Source organism: Miniopterus schreibersii, assembly GCF_964146895.1.
Source record: "Miniopterus schreibersii genome assembly, chromosome: 17".
NCBI lineage: Eukaryota > Metazoa > Chordata > Mammalia > Chiroptera > Miniopteridae > Miniopterus > Miniopterus schreibersii.
Genome location: NC_138117.1, coordinates 15468090 through 15490830, shown reverse-complemented (window position 1 = coordinate 15490830; position 22741 = coordinate 15468090). Strand labels below are relative to the sequence as shown.

General features: G+C 41.3%; 1 protein-coding gene and 1 pseudogene across 3 annotated transcripts in view; one reads left to right on the top strand and one right to left on the bottom strand.

The window, feature by feature from the left end:
* The window catches only part of TAF2 (TATA-box binding protein associated factor 2), a 57677-nt gene extending 47579 nt beyond the window's left edge, over window positions 1-10098 (top strand). For both annotated transcript variants that reach the window (XM_081117254.1, XM_081117255.1), the window contains exon 26: window positions 8714-10098. In XM_081117254.1, coding sequence (XP_080973380.1) covers window positions 8714-8976 — 263 coding nt within the window. In that variant the 3' untranslated portion in view covers window positions 8977-10098. The remainder of the gene's footprint in view (window positions 1-8713) is intronic.
* Window positions 10099-19679: 9581 nt separating this feature from the next.
* LOC308546949 (small ribosomal subunit protein eS25 pseudogene) lies at window positions 19680-21627 on the bottom strand (annotated as a pseudogene). The gene is made up of 2 exons: window positions 21563-21627; window positions 19680-20077 (listed from the first exon to the last, which is right to left on the bottom strand). The product of its transcript is annotated as a small ribosomal subunit protein eS25 pseudogene (transcript).
* Between the last annotated feature and the right edge of the window lie 1114 nt (window positions 21628-22741).

The window sequence follows — 22741 nt, the reverse complement described above, 5'->3', positions numbered from 1 at the left end:
TTTTACATTGTCTTCCGCTTCCTCAGTTCTTCTGTTACTTGCAAAGAGAAGATTACAATGCAAATAAGGAGCAAGCAGGGAAGGCTGATGAAAAGATTCAGTCTTCAAGTTTTGGAGGAACAGGGAGTGAAGAACGAGATACATAAGCAGAACCACTTGTAATTAATAGTTTTTCCAAGTCATTAATCTGGCTTTAAAATGTTAAGGGATGGGTTTGCTTATATAAACACTGTTTTTATGATATAAACAAAAGAGTGTTTACCGATTTGAGGAGCTTAGGGAACCAACTGTGATTAGGGGAGACTTCAAACAAACACCTCAAAATATTTTGGTGGTGTAACCCTGGACTGTTGGGTGCTTATATCTCGTTGTGTGCTTTATGCATTTTTTTGTGGTAGGTTCACAAAATATATTTCAGAAGGAAATCAGCTGGAGACTTTCACAAGTGAATTTTGACTTTTTTGACCCTTGCCAGTTTTGTATTCTCTTGGGTTTTGAAAGGATTGTTTTGTTTTGTTTTGTTGTTGTTTTGGTGTACTTTTGCTTTATTGTCATTATACTTTTTAAAGTTTTACTAGACATGAAAAATTTTCTACATTTTTAAAAAATTATAGAACTTAAAGTGTATCAGACCTCTTGGTATAGTTTGAGAGTGATGCTTCTGCCTCCCTTTTATGCCTTTAAAGTATAAATTCCATCTGAATTCCAACAGTCGAAGTCAATTCTTATTCCAGAAAATAATCTCACTAAGTTTGTTTGGTTTTCTCAGTGATGTGGCACACTAACCTATGTAGAAGTTAGTCTTAACACGTTTTTGTTCCCACTAATGTGCTTTTGTATTATTGTGCCATATTTCTTTTAAAAAGACATTTTTCCTTTTCTGGGAATCTCTCTTTACAGTCTTTAGTTCTCATTGCATCATATGGGAAGACTGGGGAGGAGATATAGGGCGAGTGGTGGGGATAGGAAAGCATTAAAATTTTAGCTTCAGTTCTTATCAGTGTAGCAGCCTTTTGTGTCATGAGACAGAATATATCAGTATATTAAATATAGACTGATCGATAAAACTTAACTTTTAATATATTCTTTAATGTGCCTTTGTAATTTATGTTGTTCAGTACCCTATGACTCCTGAGCAAGTCTTAAAATTCAACAGTGTTATTAGAATTTAGAAAAACCTTCATTTTACAAATGATAGTGTCCCAAAGGTTTATTTCTACATATATTTACTTGCGGATCTAAATACAGTTTTCCTGTAGATACATTATATTTGATGCATAACTTTCACAGACTAGCCAACAAAAACCCTTTTTACTTAACACCTGAAGAATAGAAGTATGAAACCTAACCGCTGTGTGTAACAGTGCTTCTGAGAGAAGGGGCACTTTCAGCTCCACCTTCTGAAATGTCAGAAGCCCAGCTTTAACCTAACTCCAAGTAAAGCTGGCAGTGAATCAGGAACTTCCTCTCTCTCCTCCTGCCTCCCAATGGGAGCCGGGGGTCTCCTTCTCTGGTCCTCTTGGCCTGGGCTTGGGAGTTGCGGGTTCAGGGAAGTAGACATAGAACGGTGGTAAGGGAAGCTGTGACTTCTCTTAAGTCTCTAGGGATCCTAAAGTTCACAAATGGGTTTTTGGGGCCTATTCAGTTCATTCAACTGAGGCAACTTTTATTTGATCTCCAGAAGTCTTACGAAGTTTTTGTAGTTGACTAAAAATAAAAAGATTACACATAAAAATCTGGGTTTCCAGCTTCTCTTGACGAAGAGCTGACTGAGAGGCCTTTTTAGGCAGGGATGTGCTGTTGCACTGATTCCATTTGTTTGCACCTGGTGGTCTGTTTACTTGTTTATGCTTTCTCCTTGGGGCCAAGACTTTTTTTGAGTTTGGGACCCCTGTTTCCTTTTTCATGAGCTGAGATGAAGTCTGAGATAGGTCCTTCAGAGCCAGCAAGCCAGATGACACTTGAGAACTGAAATGTGCTGCAGATGTCATCTGGGAGGGATAGGAAAGGAATGGGGTTTGGGTCAGATAAGGAAGAGCTGGAAACTGTTTAGAGGAAAGTCATGGTTTACTTTTTAACCTTTCCTCCATTCTCTTTCCTTTCATATGATAGAATATTTTGGGGCGGGGATGATACATGTTGGGAGGTTAAGCCATTTGGGGTAGGAAAGGAAAAGCAGCAGGGGTATTTTCAGTACCTTCATTACTTTATACTATTTCCCCTCTTCTGAGGTAAGGAATGGGATTTGGAAAAAGGGCTTATGGTTCCCATGGTGACTGGTTAAACATATGCCATCTTCTCTCCCACCACTGCAGCGTGGTCTGTCTCCCAAACTGCTGCAGGCATTGTTTGATGAAGGGGAGAGGAGGAGGGACAGGAGCTGGAGCAGAGGGAAATCCCTAGTGGTTTCCGTGGGGAAGAAAAGGAGAGTTCCTGCAATTGCCCAGCTGGGGCTGCTGTACTATGTAACGCTTTCTGGCATAAGTCAGCAAAGCACTGTTCTGATGAAACCCTTTAAAACACAAGTCAAAAAGCTTGAGTTCTTTCTTTTGAAACTCTAATATGAAAAACAGACTTTGATTTTTTTCTTAAATTATGATAACATAATTCTGCACTTTATTTTTTTATAGTGATCTAAAGAAACCAAAAACCAGATTTTACAATTCCCCCAATAGAAAGTGTAGGTTTTGTGTTAAATTTAAGCATATACCTAATGTGGATGAATTTAATAGAATTAGCAGATTACTCACTGTCTGTTATCAGCAAGTTTGTTAATGGGCTGAAAAGCTTCCACATCAGGCTTTCTATTTGTTTTACATTTGTACCTCTTTCTGTTTGTTTTGCATTTGTTAAATTGACTGCAGCTAACTCTTATCCATAGTCCATTTTATTCCATCTCTAGGAAAGAGTTTATGTTGGGTAGAACAATAAAACCGAACATCTGTTTTGTTCTTTCTGTATAACATGAAATAGAAGAACTATAATATGAATTTTATATATATATATATATATATATATATTCTTTTCCTGATATATCTGATATATCTCCCATCCTACAATAGAGACATATATTTCAGGTCACTGAAAAAGCTTTCATTAAGTTAAAAAATGAGTAGTGCCTAGCCTTGGGTGTGCCTCGAGTTCCCAGGCATCTTATAAACGCCTAAAATAATATGTGGTTATGTGTGTAAATGTTTGTGTCGAGGATGGTAATAAATGCATTTTTCTCGGTGGAGATTCTGTAGAGGAACTTCTTATACTAGCATGAAAGTAATCTCATATGTGTCCCAAGTCTGACTGTTCTACATACAATTCCACATGGGAAAGAAATTGCACTTTCTTACACCTTGGATTAGACCTGGTAAAAATTAGTCAGGAAAGGTAGAGATTAAGCAAACAAAAAGATGTATTGTCTATAATAAATGAAAACTTAAGAGCTAAGGGTTAAAAAAGAGCTAAATGTTGGTGGTAGTGATAGAGTAACATTAGGTTTTGTCAGATGCACTGTTATACAGATGCACTAGTATACAAATACTAGTCTTAATGAATATTAGAATATGTCTTTGCACATTTGTGGGATACATTTCTGGAAATGAACTTTTTCATTCAAAGGATATGGGCTTTTGACATTTTCATGGATAGAGCCAAATTGCCTTCACTTCTCCTTTTTAAAAAAATGCTTTGTTTTGGAAAACTGAAGCAGTCAGATGAGTATAGAGAACCCCCATGGATCCATTACTCAGCTTCAGCAGTGATCAGCTCTTGGCCATTCTTGTGTAATCCATACCCTTACTTATTTCCACCCTTCTGAATTGTTTTGAAATAAATCCCACATATCATTTAGAATAATTTAGTATGTATCTCTAAAAGATAAGGTTTTTAAAAAGCCGTAACCACAGTAATATACTTGAAAAAATTGAGTTTTTGTATCATTAAATTAGTCACTCTTTAAATTTTAATTGACTCATAAAGGTCATTATTTTTATTTTTAATAATTCATTTGTTTGAATCAGCGTTCACATAACGTCTGCACATTGCAATTGGCTGATATTTCCTTTTCATCTTTTTAAATTTAAAGTTTTCAGTCCATCTTTCTTATTTTATTTATTTTTTTATTGATTACAGAGAGAGGAAGGGAGAGAGAGAAAGAAACATCAATGATGAGAAAGTCATTGATCGGCTGCCTCTGGCATGCCCCACACTGGAGATAGAGCCCGTAACCCGGGCATGTGCCCTGACTGGGAATGAGACTTTGATCTCCTGAATCATAGGTCAATGCTCAACCGCTGAGCCACACCCAGCCGGGCTTCAGTCCATCTTTTTATCTCTCCTTCCTCCTCCTTTACAATGCATTTGTTAAAGAAACCAGGATTTTGGTCTGTAGTTTTAAGACTGTATTTTGCTAATTGTATACCTCTGGTATAATTAACATGTTAGAGTCCTCTGTATTTCCTGTAAATTTGTAGTTGTATCTAGAGCTTAACTAGGTTTAGGTTTGTAGGTGATCGTGTGTTCTTCGAAGAATAGTATCTGGCTGACTTTTTTATGAGGTTAGCCATTAAGATGTTCAAGGCTTAGATTCATTAACTCTGATGGCTGTAGATGGTGATATTCTAATTTATCTTTCATTTTTACTTAGAAACTGGATTATTTTTATAAAGCTAAAGTCCCCCATATCTCTTATTTCCCAGTAGTACAGGTCATATAGGAAAAAGATAAAGGCTTGATTTTCTCTATTTACCTAATAATTTTCAAATTAATGAATTGACTGACTAGCATCCTCCAGTGTGGTAGTCAATTAGTTCCAGTTCCAGTCCATTATCAACACTCAAATTGCCCCATCTTTGGACGTTGAGAACCTCTTAAGCTGACTCTTGAGTTCATTAAGAAGACTTGAACTTGCTGTTATACCAGGTGTTTCAGACTCATCTTGTGAGTTGTCTCCCCAGGCCTGCAGTCAGCCATTTGTCCTTAGGATCCCTGGTTCCTAACACCTTTATTCTTGAATCTAGCTAAACCATTGTCTTCATAAGTTTTCATACAAATCAAGGTAAATTTAAGATTTATAATTAATTGTATTTCTAATGCAAAGTATCAGTACCCTAGACAAGAAATTTGTACTTTTGAAGTAGTTACAGGTATTCTTTGGAAAAGAGTACACCCATATACACTCACTTGTCCATTTGGCAGTTGCCTCTGCTGGGAAGTACATTTTCCAATATAACTATTGGCTTTTGTGCAATCCAAGGAGCTTGGCAAGTGTGTAGGATTAGATAATGAGGCTTCCCTCTGTGGAAAGAAGGACCACAGACTCCCAGTGTGCAGCCAGCCAATTGGAAAGCTGCAAAGCCTGTTGATATAGACTGACTAAATAATACGATAAGTGGTAAAGAAATCTGTTCATGAGATTTTCAAGTCTCTTATTACCTCTCCTCACCACCAGCTGTGTGTTCTGTTTGCTATGGAACTATTTACTTATACTCTGTGTATAGAATTGTGATCCTATTTGTGTAATTCATTTAAAATCTAAATTAAAATCAGATAGTACAGCGATGTTCAACCTTTTTCATCTCATGGCACACATAAACTAATTACTAAAATTCTGTAGCACACCAAAAAATCTATTTTTTGATCTGACAAAACAATAGGTATAATTTTATGTCATTCACACTGGATGGCTATTGTGTTGGCTGTTGTCTTTTTTTTTTTTTTAAGATCTAAGAGAAAAGAGGTCAGTGCCCCTGACTAGTCAGGTGTTGCATGTTTAAAAATTCTTGCGGCACAGAAGCTGAAAATCACTGCTCTAGTGGCGTACTTCACTGATACTATGGATCACGTCTCTCTCAGATTTTTTCTTTTTCTGAAGGAAATCTGGATACCAATTATTACAAAATGCCAAACTTTCTTTTATATATATATAAATAATCTCTTTATTTAGCATTTGCAGTATTATTAGTGTTAGCTTTACCAAAACTTATGAATGTAAAAATATATAATTTTGTGGTAGCAGGAACTTAGACTTGTTCACTTGCTCTGAGAATTGGAGCATGCAGGACACAAAGTAAATACAGTGGTCAGTCAACACCAATTGGAGGATCTGTTGCAGTTTCTGTGCTTTATCCTTCTGCCTTCAAATTTAGTGACCTTCAGTTGCATTTAGTTGGACTAAGTTCATCTGACATTCTATTTAAAAAGAAATACAGTAGTTTTATAATTCTGTTATATTAATTCATTTGTTTAATAAGCTTTGGCAGAGGTGAGGTGGTGGGAGTATAGGGGCTGCTAGATGCCGTGCGACACACTGGGATACAAAAATGGAAAAGACAGACTCTCTGTCCTCAAGAAGTGATGAGTCTAATGAAAGAGACCCAAAGATAAAAGATATGCTACAGTGTGTGCTATGTGCAGACCGGCAGGGCGGTTGAGAGCACAGATCCTGGTGTCAGGCTCTGGTTTTGTAGCTCAGATCTGCCAGTACAACCTTGGGCAAGTTACTTAATTTCTCTGTGCCTTAATTTCCTCATCTGTGTTATATTGTGGAACATGAAAAAACTAATTTGGAGGGGGTGCATTTTGAGGAAAGGTTCCCAAAGCGATGACATTTGAGCTGAGTTTTAAATTATTAAAGAACTGAAAATGTTTTTTTTCTCATTCCCTTCCTGTATGTCAGCTTAAACACTACTCGTTGGAGAATTTTGCCTCTGATTCCCTCCAGCTTCCACCCTCAACTAATTTAAGGCTCCTGTCTGGCCCCTGTTTCATTCTGTTTTGTCTTTTATTACTCAGGTGTAGTTATTCAGTTTCTTCTGTGCTAGTGTGTCAGGTTCATCACTGTTCCTCTAGTTGCCATGTCATTCCTAATATTTGCTACATGAATGTGCAAGTCAGACAAGAAATAAGGGAAGGGCATTCAAAGCCCAGGGAGGAGCATTTGCAAATGCAGAGCTGTGCAAGGGCTAGCCTAGAGTGTGCAGGAAGGAAGAGCTCGCCGTAAGGCTGGAGAGGGAAGCTCAGGACAGATTATAAACTGTCAATAAAATTAGTGCTGAAAGTGATTTTAGGAAATGTCTGTGTTGATGCTTGTTTTGTTTTTTTTTAACGGTGGTTTGGGGCTGGCTTAGATCAGAATTAGTGCTGAGAACTTATCTTTTAAAAAGGAAAAGAAAGGACTGCATTGCAGTCCATTTTAGTGAAAAGCCTAGTTTTTTAGTTTGGATAAAAAAATAAATTTTTTCAGAAACTGTTTTACTGAAGTTCAAAGACTAGCTTTTATTCTGTCATTAGAACTGAGATTTTAAGCAGATAATTATGATCAGCTTTAGTTTTAGGAAATTTTCTATGTAGCAGTGTCTCCTACACTGAACACTATTGGCCTTTGGGCCATGAAAATTCTTTGTTGTAGGGGCTGTCCTGTGCTTTGTCTGCTGTTTGACAGGATCCTTAGCCTCTACCCACAGGATGCCAGTTACACGTCCTCCCCCAGTCCCACCCGAGTTGTGGGGACCAAAATGTCTCCAGACATCGCCAAATAACCCTTTGCGGCAACAGTGCCCTGGTTAAGAACCACTGCTGTGTAGCTGTGTCAAACATGGGTCTGAGTATAAGACACTGCAGGCAAGAAACCAGTTAATACGAGACTAGTACTGTATGCTCCAGGTGAGGCGAGGTGGTCGGAATTCATACACTTGCAGACAGGAGTAGGGGGCAGATTTAAGGGATACTTGTGAGAATCAACAAGACTTGGTAACCAACTGGGTCTCAAAGGAAAGGGATCTGAGATGATTCTTAGGCTTTTTTCTTAGTTGGCTGCATGTAAAACAGTATCATTAACCTAAACTCAAGAGTAACACAGGAAAAATTTTTCCTTAGGGTTTGGCCCAAGGATTATCGGGCCTGGAGGAAACAAGTCTTGGACGCTAGAGTCTGAAAACTACTGTTGTAGACTCCTAGACTGATAGAATGTTAGAAATGGAAAGAACTTTCAAAGACATTTGATAGATTTTTTAGGCGAGATAGAGAAGGATCAGCTATATGCTGAAGGCTAACAGCAGAACTTGTTCTAGGGCACAGGTCTCCTGACGCTCAGGTTTTGTTTTGTTTTTAATGTCACTACTTTTATCTTCAAGAAGAGACATTCTCTTTATATACTCTCCACCTTTTCTGGGTTTCTTAAACTAAGGATGCTAAATATACTTAAGAGTTCACTTTGCCTTTCTATTCCTAGAACTTAAGGAATTATAGAACTTCGGGGTTGTTTTGAGACATCACTGTCAGTAACTTAGTGTGTGGTAAGCGGTTCTCCAGATGTCACAGATACAGCACTGCTACTCCCCCCAAATACCTAGGGCAAAACTGTAGTTAAAGGAGCTATGCTTTCATCGACCAGTGTGGGTCTTAACTTACAACAGTGTAATCATTATTGTTTCTTCACAGCACTTTAAAATAGGAAATGTTAATCTTTGGAAGACTGTTTGATAACACACTGGTATATGTCATAATTTGTATAGACAGGAATTGAAATATTCAACTTCTGGCCATGATGCTGAAAACTTAACTAGTGTGTCCTTATTTGGGCGATAACTCTTTTCCTAGTTGTTCCCATGGAAGTAATGACCCCTTAGGAATCCCTCCTCCTGCACTGTGTCAGTTCCCTCTCGCTTTTCCCTTTCCTTGTTATCAACGGGAACTCATTTGGGTGTTTTTAATCTCGAAGGTAAAGAACAGTCACCTTTGGAGATGAGTATGCATCCGGTTGCAACAGCTCCGCTCTCGGTATTTTCTAAGGACTCGGCATCCTCCAAACACGGCGAGCACCACCACCACCACCACCATGAGCACAAGAAGAAGAAGAAGAAGCACAAGCACAAGCACAAGCACAAGCACAAGCACGAGAGTAAAGAGAAGGACAGGGAGCCTTTCCCTTTCTCCAGCCCCGCCAGTGGCAGGTCGGCTCGCTCTCCCTCTCTCTCCGACTGAGACGGGGCAAAGGGGCCCTTTCCCTCGGTGTCCGCAAGATGGGTGTCACTAAAGCTTTCGCTCTGTCAAGAATGAGAAGAGGGGGAAATTGCCCCTCATAGAAATTCAGAACCCATTTAAATTCTAAATATTTGATTTATATTATTTATACAGTTGAGATGTGATAAGGAAAATGTGTTTATGTTCTGAATAAACCGTTTCATCCCATTACCTCCATAAAGCTTGCACACACACACACACACACACACAGAGCTAACGTTTTTCCATAAAGGCCCTCACATCCCCTGGCGGGCCCCATTCACATCGTGGACTCTGTGTGTACTGCCAGAAATTATGTTTGAAAGCCTTTGATGGATGTTATCGGGCAAAGTTTTAAACAGAAGCTACTGCCAAATCTGTGGTGAAACCACGACTTCCAGTGATATAGTACATAACACCATTTGGAACTACTGAACAAGGCAGAAGCTTTTCTGTAGGGATCTCTCTAGTGCATGTTTTTTTGTGTGTGTTAACCACAGAACCTAAGCATCAGAATTTATAAACAAGACTACATGGTATTTTCTTTTGCCCTAAAATACTGAAATTTTTGGAAGCAGCTTTACAAAAAAAAAAATTGAAAAACTCTTTTGATAATGCACTTGGCAATTATGATGTTGGAATTTAACAGAACCATCAAATCCAGTTTTCAAATCAAGATGTTTAAATTATGTTATTTTTTTCATTAGGTATAAGTGACTATCCATATGTAGAATATGTTTGCCAAATGTGAACAATTTACACACCCAACACATTCTAAAATTATTTCCATATAATAAATTATGATGCCTTAAAATGGTGTCTATAGACTGTTTATTAACTTTAACATAGACAGTTTGGCCTGAAAAACATGAACGTTTTGGTTTTATACTTCAATAGTTTGTATGTTTGTATGTTTTTGTTTTTATTTCTGAATTTACCATGTACTTTATTGTTTGTTTAAAAAATTTTCATACGTGTTATTTTTATCATTTAGGAAGTTTGGAAGATGCTTCTTCCCAGGGTAGATATTTCAAAGGGATCTAATAGTTAGACTTTTAAATGTATTTGTATTTAACTTGTTTAATAAATAACTTTTTAAATGGATCATTCTGCCTTTGTATTTTTTTATATCTCTTGTTAGCTTTCTTTGTACATAGAATACCTATCCGTAAAGTTGTGGAGAGCTTCGTGGCTAGGTGGGATTTGTGCTGACACTGTTAGGAAGATTGATTTTGGTAGGCAGAGATGATGTGAAGTTATCTGAGCAGAAGAAACTGTGTTTTCAAAAGTATGGAAGAAAGCAGAGACATGTTTCAGGAATTGTAAACCAGCACAGTTGGCCAGGAGTGTAAGTGAAAGGGAATGTGATAGACACAGTGACTCCTGAATGTTAACCTCTGCATATCAAATGAACAAAATTCGGATGAAGGAGTGAGGTTTAGTAAAAGTCTTTCCATTTCAAGTACCGCCATTTACTTTAAGAATAAGTATGACTACCCTAGTTGCTTAGTGTTCAAAAGTCCTGTTATGAAATGATGACAGTGGTAGGTGGTTTGTTGGTTGGTTGATGGTTGTTATGACTGTCATTTTAACATTCCTACTTGGCAAGGTCAAAGTGGGTAATCCTTGAATTCCCCAAGTCTAGCAAGCACTGCCGTCAGTCCTTTGTCAACATAGCTTGTGTCTTTATGGACTGTATCTTCTGCTCTTTCACCCTATGGGGGGAAGTAAAGTCGATAATACTCTGCTCATTTTATGGTTGAGCAAACAGACTTGGAGCCATGTGTTCTACATTTCCATCAATGGAATTCAGGCTTGTCCTGGCATTGATTAAAAATCTTTCCAGATACCCCTGTGCATAGTACTTACATGCATAGGGTTATTATATATGAGGCCACCAGACCTCACATGTTCCTTACACCTTACAAATATGGAACCAAGTCCTTTCATGCGGGGGGGGAGACATCATTCTTTAAATATTGTGGTTTTAATCAGGAATGGTAAATTTTTTCAACTGAGAAATAGAGATGTCTGTGTTCCTGGCGGAAGCTTCTAACATCTTTTGACTATCTCGCTTTGAGGGGACACTTCGCACATCAGGTTTTGATTCTTATGCAGTTTTCCATTCCGAGAGGAGCTAACCGTTATCCGAAGAGGCCAGTATTTGGTTTCCATGCTTAATCAAACAGTCAGGTTTCATGGCTCTTTTCCTATGAAATATGGAGTTTTTGTTGAATACAGATGTCCTTGTGCTGCATCTTAGGTGGTTGCCTGGTGATCCTAAGTCTTAACAGAAGAGTTCCCTTAGCTTTCCCGATCAAGAGGACCCTCATGGCTGGTACCCTTTTCTGTTGTTTTTTACCCTAAACACTGACATGATGTCTGGAGCTGCAGCAGCTATCTCGTGTGCCTGAAGTTTGCTGAAAGAATCACAGATACCAGGCCTGGCCTAGTTGAAATGCTAAGGCAACACTTGCAGGTCTAATATTCAAAAGGTTTGCTCTCTATGTGGCCATGGAGGATGGAGAAGGAGACAGGTCAGCCAGGAGGCAGCTGCAATAGCCCAGGCGGAAGATGAGGGCAGCGTGGAGCACAGAGGGCGTGATGGAGGTGGGCCGGCTGGCCTGCTGGACGGTCGGCTGGCCCGGTGCACACTGGGACCCGCGTTTGCTGGACGTGTGGTCTTGGGCATAACGGCTGTAAGCCCTCGTTTCCTCACGTACACACCCACAGGAAGCACTTGGCCTGGGCCTGGCAATTAAGAGCTTAACAAATGTTTGTGTTGCTGTTGGATAGAGTCGCTCACAACTAGTTTTGTGCAAAGCTGGAAGATTCCCCATCATCCTGAGGAAGCCCACCACTGGACTTCAGGTCCCTGTGTGCATGTGTGCATGTGTGCACGTGTGTGCATGCGTGCGCCTGTGCTTGTGCGTGCAGACGCTGCTTCTAACACATGAAGAGGAGGAAAAGGGGAGACCTTGGCAAGGAGGTGATTTGAATTAAGGGATGGTTTGTGGCAGGACACACGCTTCCCTTTAGCCCGATGCTGTTTCTCAGGAGCATCTGTTTTGCCTTAAGCATGGGGTCCCTTCAGGGAATGTTTTTAAAGGAAGTTGATCTTTGCCTCAGGTTCCCCCCACTCTGCCATGTGGTTCCGCGGAGGCCAGTGGCTTTCAGAGTTTGCACACAGGCAGCTCTGCCTCCCGGGAGCACCAATTTAGCGAGAATGAGCGTGGACTGCTGAGCGGCTGTCAGGAGGAAACAATTTTCTGTCAGTTCAAATCTAGAACAGATTTGAACTAATGCCCTGGGATTAAAACGCCATCCTGTCTCTGGGTGAATAGAGAATGATGTTTGCGAATGCATGTTGCAGTTTTAAGCCTGTGGCTCCGGTGGGTTTTATGTTGCAGTATACCCTTCTCTGAAGTGTCAAACGCTTTATAAATATCTGTTGGGTCCAGTATGGTTTGGATTAGATGATATTCACAATTAAGGGGAAACCTGGTCCCCGACATATCCACATAGTGTGGGATTTTGGTACCTAAAAGGTTATGCTTTCATAGAGTGTCCACTCCATCAACTCAGGACCTTGGTACTTGCAAAGCAATTACTTATAATTAAATAAATTTTGATGTGCTTAGGGGTGGGAGCAGCATGGTGTAATGGTAAGAAGATGGGCAACGAAGTCAGAAGGACAAACTTGAGCTCTCCTGTTTTCCAGGTGCGACTTCAGCTTTACACCCCTCAAGCCTCTCTTTCTTTATCTGTTAAATGGGCATAATAACATTTTCTACTCAGGGCAGGCCTGTTCGGAGATTTAAACTGCACAGTGGGTGTTGAATACTTCCCTCAGTGTCTGGGAATTAGCAGATCCTCTGAACACCAGATCGCCATCCTCTGCTCCCTTAATGGCCTTTAGCAAAAGTAACGAATCCCATTTGTCCAGCCTAAATCAGCAATGCACGTGTTAGATGTCTTCAGGGGGAGGCAGCTTTAGTAGTTTTCTTATCACATGGCAAGTGCTGGGAGGCAAGTCCTGCAGAGAACTGAGGGTATCACCTTTTTTACTTTCCATGGCTTTCCAGTGGCATTGGGAAAATGAAAAATAGAAATCAACAACAAAGGAAATCAATAACCAGTGACACCAAAGAAACCAAGCCTGAGTCACAACTTCAGTAGGAAGAACATGGGATAGGAGACAACTGTAGGGTGGGCTCAGTCTCCTGAGAAACTCCAAGAGTTAAGAAAAGGAAGCTTGAGATTCCCGGGCAGATAGGAAGACAGGCCAAAGGGCCAGGCACAGTGGCTCCTCAGGGTGACTGGGACCCAGACTGCCTGGGAGGATCACAGCGCCAGGCTCTGAAGACCCGGCGCCGGCTCTGCGTTCACTGGCTCTGCCTGATGGGACGCGCCAGCGGGACTCAGGCGCAGGTGTCTCCCTAGCTGCTGAGCTCAGCCCTCAGTTGCTTCCCTCCTCCCCCTGCTGAAATGCTCCCCATTGCCTGAGATGCTCCCCTTTCCTTTATGTGAAGGTGTTTTCTAAGCTGCCCACTTATTTCTCTCCCCTTATTAAACTGGAAATACGTTCCTGGGAAAGAAGAGTTTCCCAGTGTTTACCTCCTTTACTGTGGTGAATTGCTGGTTTCCAGGAAGACAGCGAAGGGCAAGGATGCCTTATTTTATTTTATTTTATTATTTTATTTTATTTCATTACTTATTGTTGACAGTATTAGAGATGTTCCCCATTCCCCCCCCCCACCGGCTCTTGCTGCCTCCCTCCCCCTGGCCCCACCCCCCAGGCCTTCACACCACTGTCTGTGTCCATGGGTTATGCATATATGCATACATGTTCTTTGGTTAATCTCTTCCCGTCCATCCCCCCATGCCCCTCTGAGATCTGTCAGTCTGTTCCAGGTGTGGACGAAAAGGGGACACATCCTAAACCTGAAAAGCTCAGGGAGGCCTGAGTGGTGGCCTTGCAAACTCAGAGACCTAAAATAGCCTCAAAGGATGGCCTGAAATTAAAACATTTTAACTAAAAGCAGTCTACGGTGGGTAGTCACGCCCTAAGGCAGTATTTTTCCTTCACAAAGGTTAATTTTCACCTTAACTAAGCCCGTTGGTTGTCTTTGTAGCTGGGATAACCTACCTGATTAACACAGGCCTTTGCAAAACAAAGGAATTTCCCCTTTTCGGGGCCCTCAGTGCATCAGGGCAGAGACCAGGAATCCTCTCATTGTTACTGATATCTTGCTAACTTGGCTGTCAACTATCCTGTACCCACCTATGTAAAAGAAGTCTGTCTAATCATTTTACTTTTTATCCAATCCCAGAGGTTTCCCCGCTTTGTTTTCTCCCACCTCCCTAATCTATCACCAGTGGGTTTCATGTAACCCACTTACGTCCCCCCCTTTGATTGTAATCTATAAAGCAAGATGCAAAACCGCCGTTCTCTGGGGCATTATCTCAATCTGTTGAGGGAGTTAGCTTCCCCGCAATTGTCGACAGTTTGGCTCAAATAAACGCACAAAAATTCTTCACAGGTTTGAATGATTTCTTACGTTAACACAGGCTTCCATGCCTCTGGTCCTATTTTGTTTGTCAGTTTATTTTGTTCTTTAGATCCCACATATCAGTGAGAGCATGTGGTATTTGTCTCTCTCTGCCTGGCTTATTTTGCTTAGCATAATAATCTCCAGGTCCATTCATGTTGTTGCAAAGGGTAAGAGTTCCTTTTTTTTTTTTTTTACCAGTTGCCTAGTATTCCATTGTGTAAATGTACCTCAGGATGCCTTTTGAAAGAGGAGGACATGGTACCGAGACCCTATCCTGGCAGAAGTATAGCACCTACATCACAATCCCACCTGAAGCGCTTATTAAAAATTCAGATTTCCCCGATCTCAAATCAATCTTTCAGCAGTGAGATCTGGACATCTGTACTTGGGATGATTTGATCACAGTTTAGAGAGCCCCTGCCCTGGTGGAGAGACTGTAGGTGTGAACCACACGTAGTTGTAAGCAGCCAAGTAGATGATGATTTGCTTACATGGTTGTCGCTGAAGATGGAATCCACCTACTGTACCCACCGTTTTGCTGGAGCGCATGCTGTTACTTCTTCGCCGCGTGGGGAGCGCCTGCACAAGCAGGCTGGGATGGAGGCGGGAGCAGAAGGAAGGGTGCATTTTCTTATTCCCTCTACACCCACTCTGTATTCTGCACTCACAACAGCATCACTCCCAGGGAGTGATGTTGGATCCCAAGTGTGTTCAGTAGAGTCCTACTCTGAGCACAGCTGCCATTGCTTTGTTTGGAAATTCAAAAGGCACCGAGCAGCTTCCTACGAGATCATCAGGACCTGGCAAAAAGATCCCCAGTGATCGAGCGTTACATATCTGCGGTAACCCAGAAACTCACAACATCCCTGCCCAGTCTCCTAGGACCCGTTTGGGTGTTCTGCACGTTCTGTGGAGACTTTGCTTCGTTTTGGCAGAGCTGAAGGAAAACTATAATGGAGTTGTTTTGCACACTTTTACCATAAATTTTTATTTTTCCACTAGGAAAGAGAGCAATAAATTGAATGTTCTCTTCAGAAAGACATACCGCAGGGAGGAAGGAAACTCGCAGGCTCTTAATGACATCATGTACAAAAGAAAGTCCTTAGAAACCCTGCGTGCTGCCAATTGGCCTGGATTGGTTGGTGTCTGAAGGAAATTCATTGATTCCTGTTTTTGCCTGAGAGTGAAAAGGGAATTAGACACAATGAATGTTGGCTTTCACCTTGAGGCCTGTCCTTTAACCTTGCAAACAGAAATAAATGTCTTGTGGTATTTTCTGAGTAGTTTAACTCTGAAAGTAGTTTAACTAAGCGAAGGGCGATAGCTCCTGGTCTTCATTTCTGGCTGGAAAGGATTTTTGTATATTTAAACATATTTTAAATAAAAGTGGCAATATGTGAATGCCGAGGTTTGCATTGTGTAACTGTGTATGAAGAGTTTCCACAATGTCTTTATACATCATGAGCTTTCTTAGAGTTTTTGCCTCTATTTTTCATGTTAGTCAAATCAAGATTGTATCAAAGGCTATACATTTAACGTGTAAGTGTATAGAGCATTTACTTTATGCATTTTACTAACCCTTTGCAAGTCTGATCTTGTAAGAGATCAGAGCAGTAGATACGCTGATTTAAATTTTATAGCTAGAGAAACTGAGGCTTGGAGATACCCAAAGTTAAAAAAAAGTAGTGGAGGATTTGTAAATGGAACCTAGATCACCTGATTTCAAAGTCTGAGGAGTTAACACAACCCTAAGCTTGTAGTTTCTACAGTGCTTTGCTGTGTGTGCACATACATATATACATACGCACACATGTGCAAACACACAGAAAGATGATTATTCCTTAGGGACAAAATATTCCTGTATTTTATTTTATAGGGACCAGTTTCAAGATAGAGACAGAGGGTATTAGAGGAAAGAAACATAAAACCCAGAAAGATGTTGGCTCTTGGGAAAACAGGTAAGGACTGGCAGGCGCCTGATTCAACTAATTTTGGCTTTGCGTCTTAGTTTTGTCCCTTCGCTAACTTCTGCGTGTTTTTATGGGTAAGTGGTAATAATGTCCTTGACTCTGGGTTTTCTCACCTGTGAAAGATGGAGTAGGATTAATTAACCATTACATTCCTTCAGCTTCTAATTTTCTATGAGTATACAGTACATGGTTCCTGCCTTCAGGAAGCTTGCAGTCTCCAAGCGGGTGTGAAATACAGGCAATGCCTGGTGCAAATTGAAGTTCAAGTGCACAGTGGAAGTGTCTCTTAGATGGTCTTGGAATCACTGTTAAATGAATGCTAATGAAGGTAAGGATGTGAAGAGAGAACATAACCCTGGTGTCATCAGAAAAGATTTCCCCAGGGGGATAAAGCTTAAGCTAGGCCTACAAAAAACCATTTCTTTAATTAGACTGAAAAAAAGTTTACGAGGTGAATCTATGCTCTTTGTGATGAGTCAAATGTTACAGGAGTGGATGAAATTAACATCCAAGGAAGGGTAAGGAAAATGCTGAGAGCCCCTGCCCTGTAACAGTGTGTTTCTTCAGTTTGCTGTTTGCCCATTCACACTGCACACACATGGAGCTGACTTCATGTCCTATCATTGCCATTCACTCAGGGCACTTTTTAATCAATTCCTCAGCTCTCAGGGTGGACCAGTTTCCTTAGGCCTTGGATGTTGATGAGTGAATTTCCTCCACTATTCCAGCATCTTGTGAAACTACGTACAAGAGGCTAAGATTGCTTCCTGACTTTTGGGTAGAAGTGTATCTAATTCTAGAACAAGGATCCAGAACAGGCATGAAAACAGAATAATAAGGGTATCGGCTGCCATCAGGGACTACCCAAGAACTCAAATGGAAATGCTGGCCTGAGGCTGAGGGGAAAGGAGAGAGGAGAGTGAAAGAAAAACCAGCTGGTCTTTTCATTCCCACTTCTCACCTCGTGGAGAATTCAGCATGGGAAGACTAGGCCAGTGGTTGTCTCATTTTAAAATTAGTTAATTAATTTGTTCGACAAATGGAGTGTTTACAGTGTCCCAGGCAATGTGCTAAGCTCCGAGAGCCCCCCCAAGACTCATTATTTGTATAAATCTGAGATAATATGAAAAAATGTGTGAGACTGTTAGGGCTGCCATAGCCAAGTACTACAGCCTGGTGGCTTAAACAAGACACTTATTTTCTCACAGTTCTGTTGGCTAAGAACCAAGACCAAGGTGTCATCAAGGTTGTTCCTTCTGAGACCTCTCTCCTTGGCTCGCAAATAGCTACCTTCTCCTTGTGTCTTCACATGGTCTTTCCGCTGTGTGTGTCTGTGTCCTACTCTATTCTTTTTATAAGGACACCTATCGTATTAAACCAGGGCCCATCTATATGACCTCATTTTGCCTTAATTACCTCTTTAAAGGCCCTAGCTCCAAACATAGTCACATCTTGAGGTAGTATGGTTAGGACTTCAACATGAATTTTGAGGAGACACAAATCAGCCTATAACATGAAGCTTCACACTTTCAGCCTCAATTCAGGAAGGAGAGAGCCTTCGGGGTGTTTCTTTTATTAAAGTTTACCTTTAATAGGTAAATAAATATGTGTTCTTCTGGCAAATTGAAAACCAACCTGAAAAAGCCAAAGCATTAAAATTTTCCATTCGCTCAGGGTTTCATTGTTTGATAAAGATGGTGATTTTTCCATTTTCGGCACTAAGCTCTGTTAACCACCCCTGACTGTTTTGTTTATTAAGTCCTTGGTTACAGCCTAGAGTTGACGTAGAATGTCTTTCTCTGGAAATGTGTACACATTGTACAAGCTCTAAAAGAGGAAAAAAACATGATACCGTGCTGGCCTGAGCCTGAGTTTTAGTATAAAGGAGACTTCAAGGGAGTTAAAGGAGGGGATAGGTGATGCCGAGCGACTTCATTCCAATGGGTGGAGATGAATTGTTTAGACTTGGATAAGAGAAAACATTTTGACTTAGGATCAAGGAGAATAACATGACATTAAGATTGCTGGTTATGCTTATCAACAAGAACATCCATGCTTGTTAAAGTCACCGCCGTTTCCATAGAGGACATTTTCATTTGTGACCTTAATCATGACCTACAAGAGCCTATGCAAAATAATGATAGGTAATGCAAAATTCCATCTCTGAGCCAATACTATTATTATCACAGGGTGGTTACTTTTTTAAAAAAACCGTCCCTATTCTGTGCATGGAACACTGAATTGGGGTATTTTGAACAGTACAACCTATCGATTTACAATCGAATAATGTTATTAACTTGATTTTTTTCCATCAAGAAAGAATAGTTTTGCATAAAGCATTCATAGAATATTTGAGCTCTGTGAGATATTCTAAGGCATCTTGTTCAGCTCCCTTATCTTACAGGTGAAGACACTGAGGTTAGCCATTGTTGCATCTCTCTCCTGTGGTCATCAACCCAAATGAATTCTACATTCCCCAGCTCCCTGTTTAGGGCTTGTTCTAGCCATAAAGTCACAGGGCAATTGTGCTAAACAAGACCTTAGAGGACACTGAGTCCAACACTCTTATAATAATTAATTAATTCATTGTAATTAATTATGTTATTAATTAAGGACTTTGCAGCCCACAAAAGTGAGATAGTCTGCTGAGGTCACAGGGAATGGAAGACAGAGCCAGCAACTGAAACCTACACCTTCATTTTCCAACTGCCTGAGAGCCCTCTTCCAGGATTTCTCCCAGGACACAGACCTAGTGGAAGGGGTCCTGACTCTGTCTTACAGGGGGAGGGAGCATGGGTCTGGCGCTCCTCTTCATGGAATCTTCACCTCCCTTTTGCACAGAAGGAAGATGACACAGGGCTTAGGGATTCCAACAAGAACCCAGCCAAAGTTCCAGTTGAAGAAGAACCTGTTTATCAATTGGTCAAATTATTGCGTAGCTGCTAGTTTTGAAGAATAAAAAACAAAGACAGTAGAAAAATGAAGACTCTTTCTGTGCTTTCACTCTCACTCATGTAGGGAAACTAGATGTAAAGACTCTAAAACATAATAAAAACACACTATGAATAGAATTTTTCTGCTCACATACCAGGTATTCCCTTTTTTAATTTATTTAATAAAGTTTTATTTTTCAAAACATACAGCTGGTAGGACCTGTTGCTCATGCATCTTCGCCAGCAGCTGGGGCATCTCCACCCTTGGTGTTTCTGGTGTAAATTACTTGAGCTCTGTGCTTTGAAACTAGTTTAATAAGTCCTTTACTAAGGAGCTCCTGAAGGGTTGCCCTAACCGAGGAACTGCAGATCTTCAGTCTCCTGGAGACAATGGCTGGGGTTATGAGCTTAGAGTTGGGAATTTCCTTACAGAGTTTGTTCTATGTTGCTTTGTCAAAAAAAGACTAGGTTACTGAGCTTGTTCCAAACTTTGCTTTTGAATCATTTCCTCTTTTTGGACTTGTCTCTAGGTTTGTTCACTAGGTCTTTGTCTTTCTTGGCTGATTTCCCGGCATCTTTCTTCTTTTTGTCCTTGGGCAGGAGAGCAGAGCTTGAAGAGCAGCTGCTACCACGATAGCCTCACTAAGATGTTGGACAAATAAAAAGAGAGAGAGAGAGAGAGAGAGAGAGAGAAGAGAGAGAGAGAGAGAGAGAGAGAGAGAGAGAGAGAGAGAGAGAGAAAGAAAGAAAGAAAGAGAAAGAAAGAAAGAAAGAAAGAAAGAAAGAAAGAAAGAAAGAAAGAAAGAAAGAAAGAAAGAAAGAAAGAAAGGGAGAAAACCAGGTATTCCCTTTATTGTAGTCTCATGGACACGTCTCTCTCCCCTTCTAAATTGAAACCTCCTTGAAGCAAGACTGTCTCTTAGTCATTTCTATCTACAGTACTTAGCATATCCAATACCAGTTTAATTGAAATTAACCTACATTCAACAACAATACAAGATGTCATAATATATAAGATGTCATAAGGTTCCTACATTGGTTAGAATCAAATGCACCTGTGGGGAACAGGAAATGAGGGCAGTAGCTTGAAAATGTAGAAACGGTTGCCTCCGCACACTCATGCTGCCAGTGCTCCAGGCGCCAAGCGAGGTAGGCACCCTCTTTCTCATCGCACTGCTGAGCATGGCTGCCATTCCAAACTGGCCTCTAGACTGCACATAAATTTTAGCCAGCAGGAAGGAGGAAAGTGATGAAGAATGATATGCCCCCTATCTTTAGGAATGCTTCCAATATTCCTAAATTTGGAATTATTTTTTCCCATATTGAAGGAAACTCAAAAGTTGCTGACACCCCCTCCAGACAATTGGTTGGTTGTTTTGAGTTAGTTGAGCAACGAAGCTGGGTACCAATTATGTTCCCCAGCCTTGGTGTTTTTAGGCTCTTTTTCAGAGAGGCAAGTGGGTTATAGAACCAAGTGCAGAGACTTTGGCCTGGAAAAAACCTCAGTACAACAAACATTCATTGAGCACTCGCTATGTGGCAAGCATGGCACTGAGCACTGAAGATCAATGAGGTCATGTGAGAGAGACAGAATCCAAGAGAGAAGATGACACCTGGAGAAAGAGTGATTATAATGTAAGCTCTCGGGTTGTACTTTCATCCCTTTACAGCGTAGTTGGGAACGAATATGTAGGTCTCAGGATGCAAAAATTTCTATAAAGCGCGCAGGGAGCATGTGAAAGATACTTGCATTGCTGCTTTTATTTGCCACTAATCTTGTGACCTTCGCTCGTTCAGTTACCATTTACTGAGCACTTACCACTGCCAGGAATGAAGCCAATGAAAGCAGCTGGCTGTTTTGTAGGAGGGAGGGTGGTAAGTTAACATTTTACCAACCAGTCCTGGTGCATGACAGCCAGAATCTGTAAAAGGAATCCAGCAACAACATCTAATGGAAGCCACTGAGAAACTATCATCTGAAACATAATTGTTAATTTCCCATAATCTGGATGGAAAGTGAACAGTGAAACAGACGGTGCTTTGAACGCAGGACAGGCCTGTGTGTCCATCTGGCTGCCTGCTTAGCTTCTGGGTGGTGTGCAAAGCCTACTTAATGTCTGTTAGCCTCTGTTTCCTCTTCTGGAGGACTTTTGTGAAGATTCCCTGGAGGGACATGTGCGAAACACTAGTGTATGGCCTGGTGTGTGTTAGACACTTAATATTAGTTTGTCATCTTCCCCTCCGCTCTCCTTCCTTCCTCCCCAAATTGCTCTTGCCGGTGGCCAGATTCAGTGGAAAGCTTTCAGTGCTCGCTTAACCCTTTCCAACATTTGGTCCCATTGACTCTGCATCCTTTCTGGGTCCCCTCTCCTGCTGTTTTTCACAAGGCCACTGCCTCTCTTCCGATGTTTATAATTCTATATTTGTGGACACCTCTCTCCCCACCAGCCCCTAAAGACGGGTGGTGGCCACTTCCATCCATGCCCTGGCTCCAGCCACCCCAGCTCTCAGTCCGCAGGCGGTTTCTGAGCCCACGCCATCGGCCCGGCTCTTTCCTGGATCTCGGCGCTGTGTTTCCAGCAGCCTGCTTCGCACCGTCCTCTGACTGTCCCAGCAACTTCAACAAATTAAACATGGACCTTTTCCCTCTGCCGCACGGCCATCCACCAAGTCGCTTCGAACTTGTCCACTTCCCCCCAACTGCTCTTTTCATCAGTTACAAGGTCCTGTCACTGTGGCCTGTGGAATTTCTCCCAGACTCTCCTTGGCCCCACGACTGCTGCCACCACCGGGTTCAGGTTTGAGTCACCTCTCTTTCATTTTCAGTGGCCACACCGGGCTCCTGATTGGTTTTTCTGCCTCCGCCCCCGGCCCCTCCAGTCCCTATGTCTAAATCATAACTAGTTTTATACCAATGTATTCTCTCCTGCTTAACTGTCTTCAATGGAGAGATTCTGGTTAAAATAGGGGAGTGAGGCTGTTTTTACCCCAACTCCATGTTCTAAAACTAACTGGAATTTTTTTTTTTTTATCTTGAAAGAACTTAGAAAATACAACCCCAAACTCTGAAGAGAAATTGCTGAACACAGTAAAATTTGGATCTAGCTGGGGGAGAACACAGTGAATCCACATTTCCCTGGTGATCTCCAAAAAGAGGCAGCGTGTCTTTGGAGAGCCAGCTGTGCTGGAAACAGGAGCGCGCAGGGTCGCGGGGAGTCCAGGAAAACGTCCAAGTCCCCGCTCCACACTGCGCAGTGTCGTGGGAAGTGGAGCCGAAAGGGAACCTGGA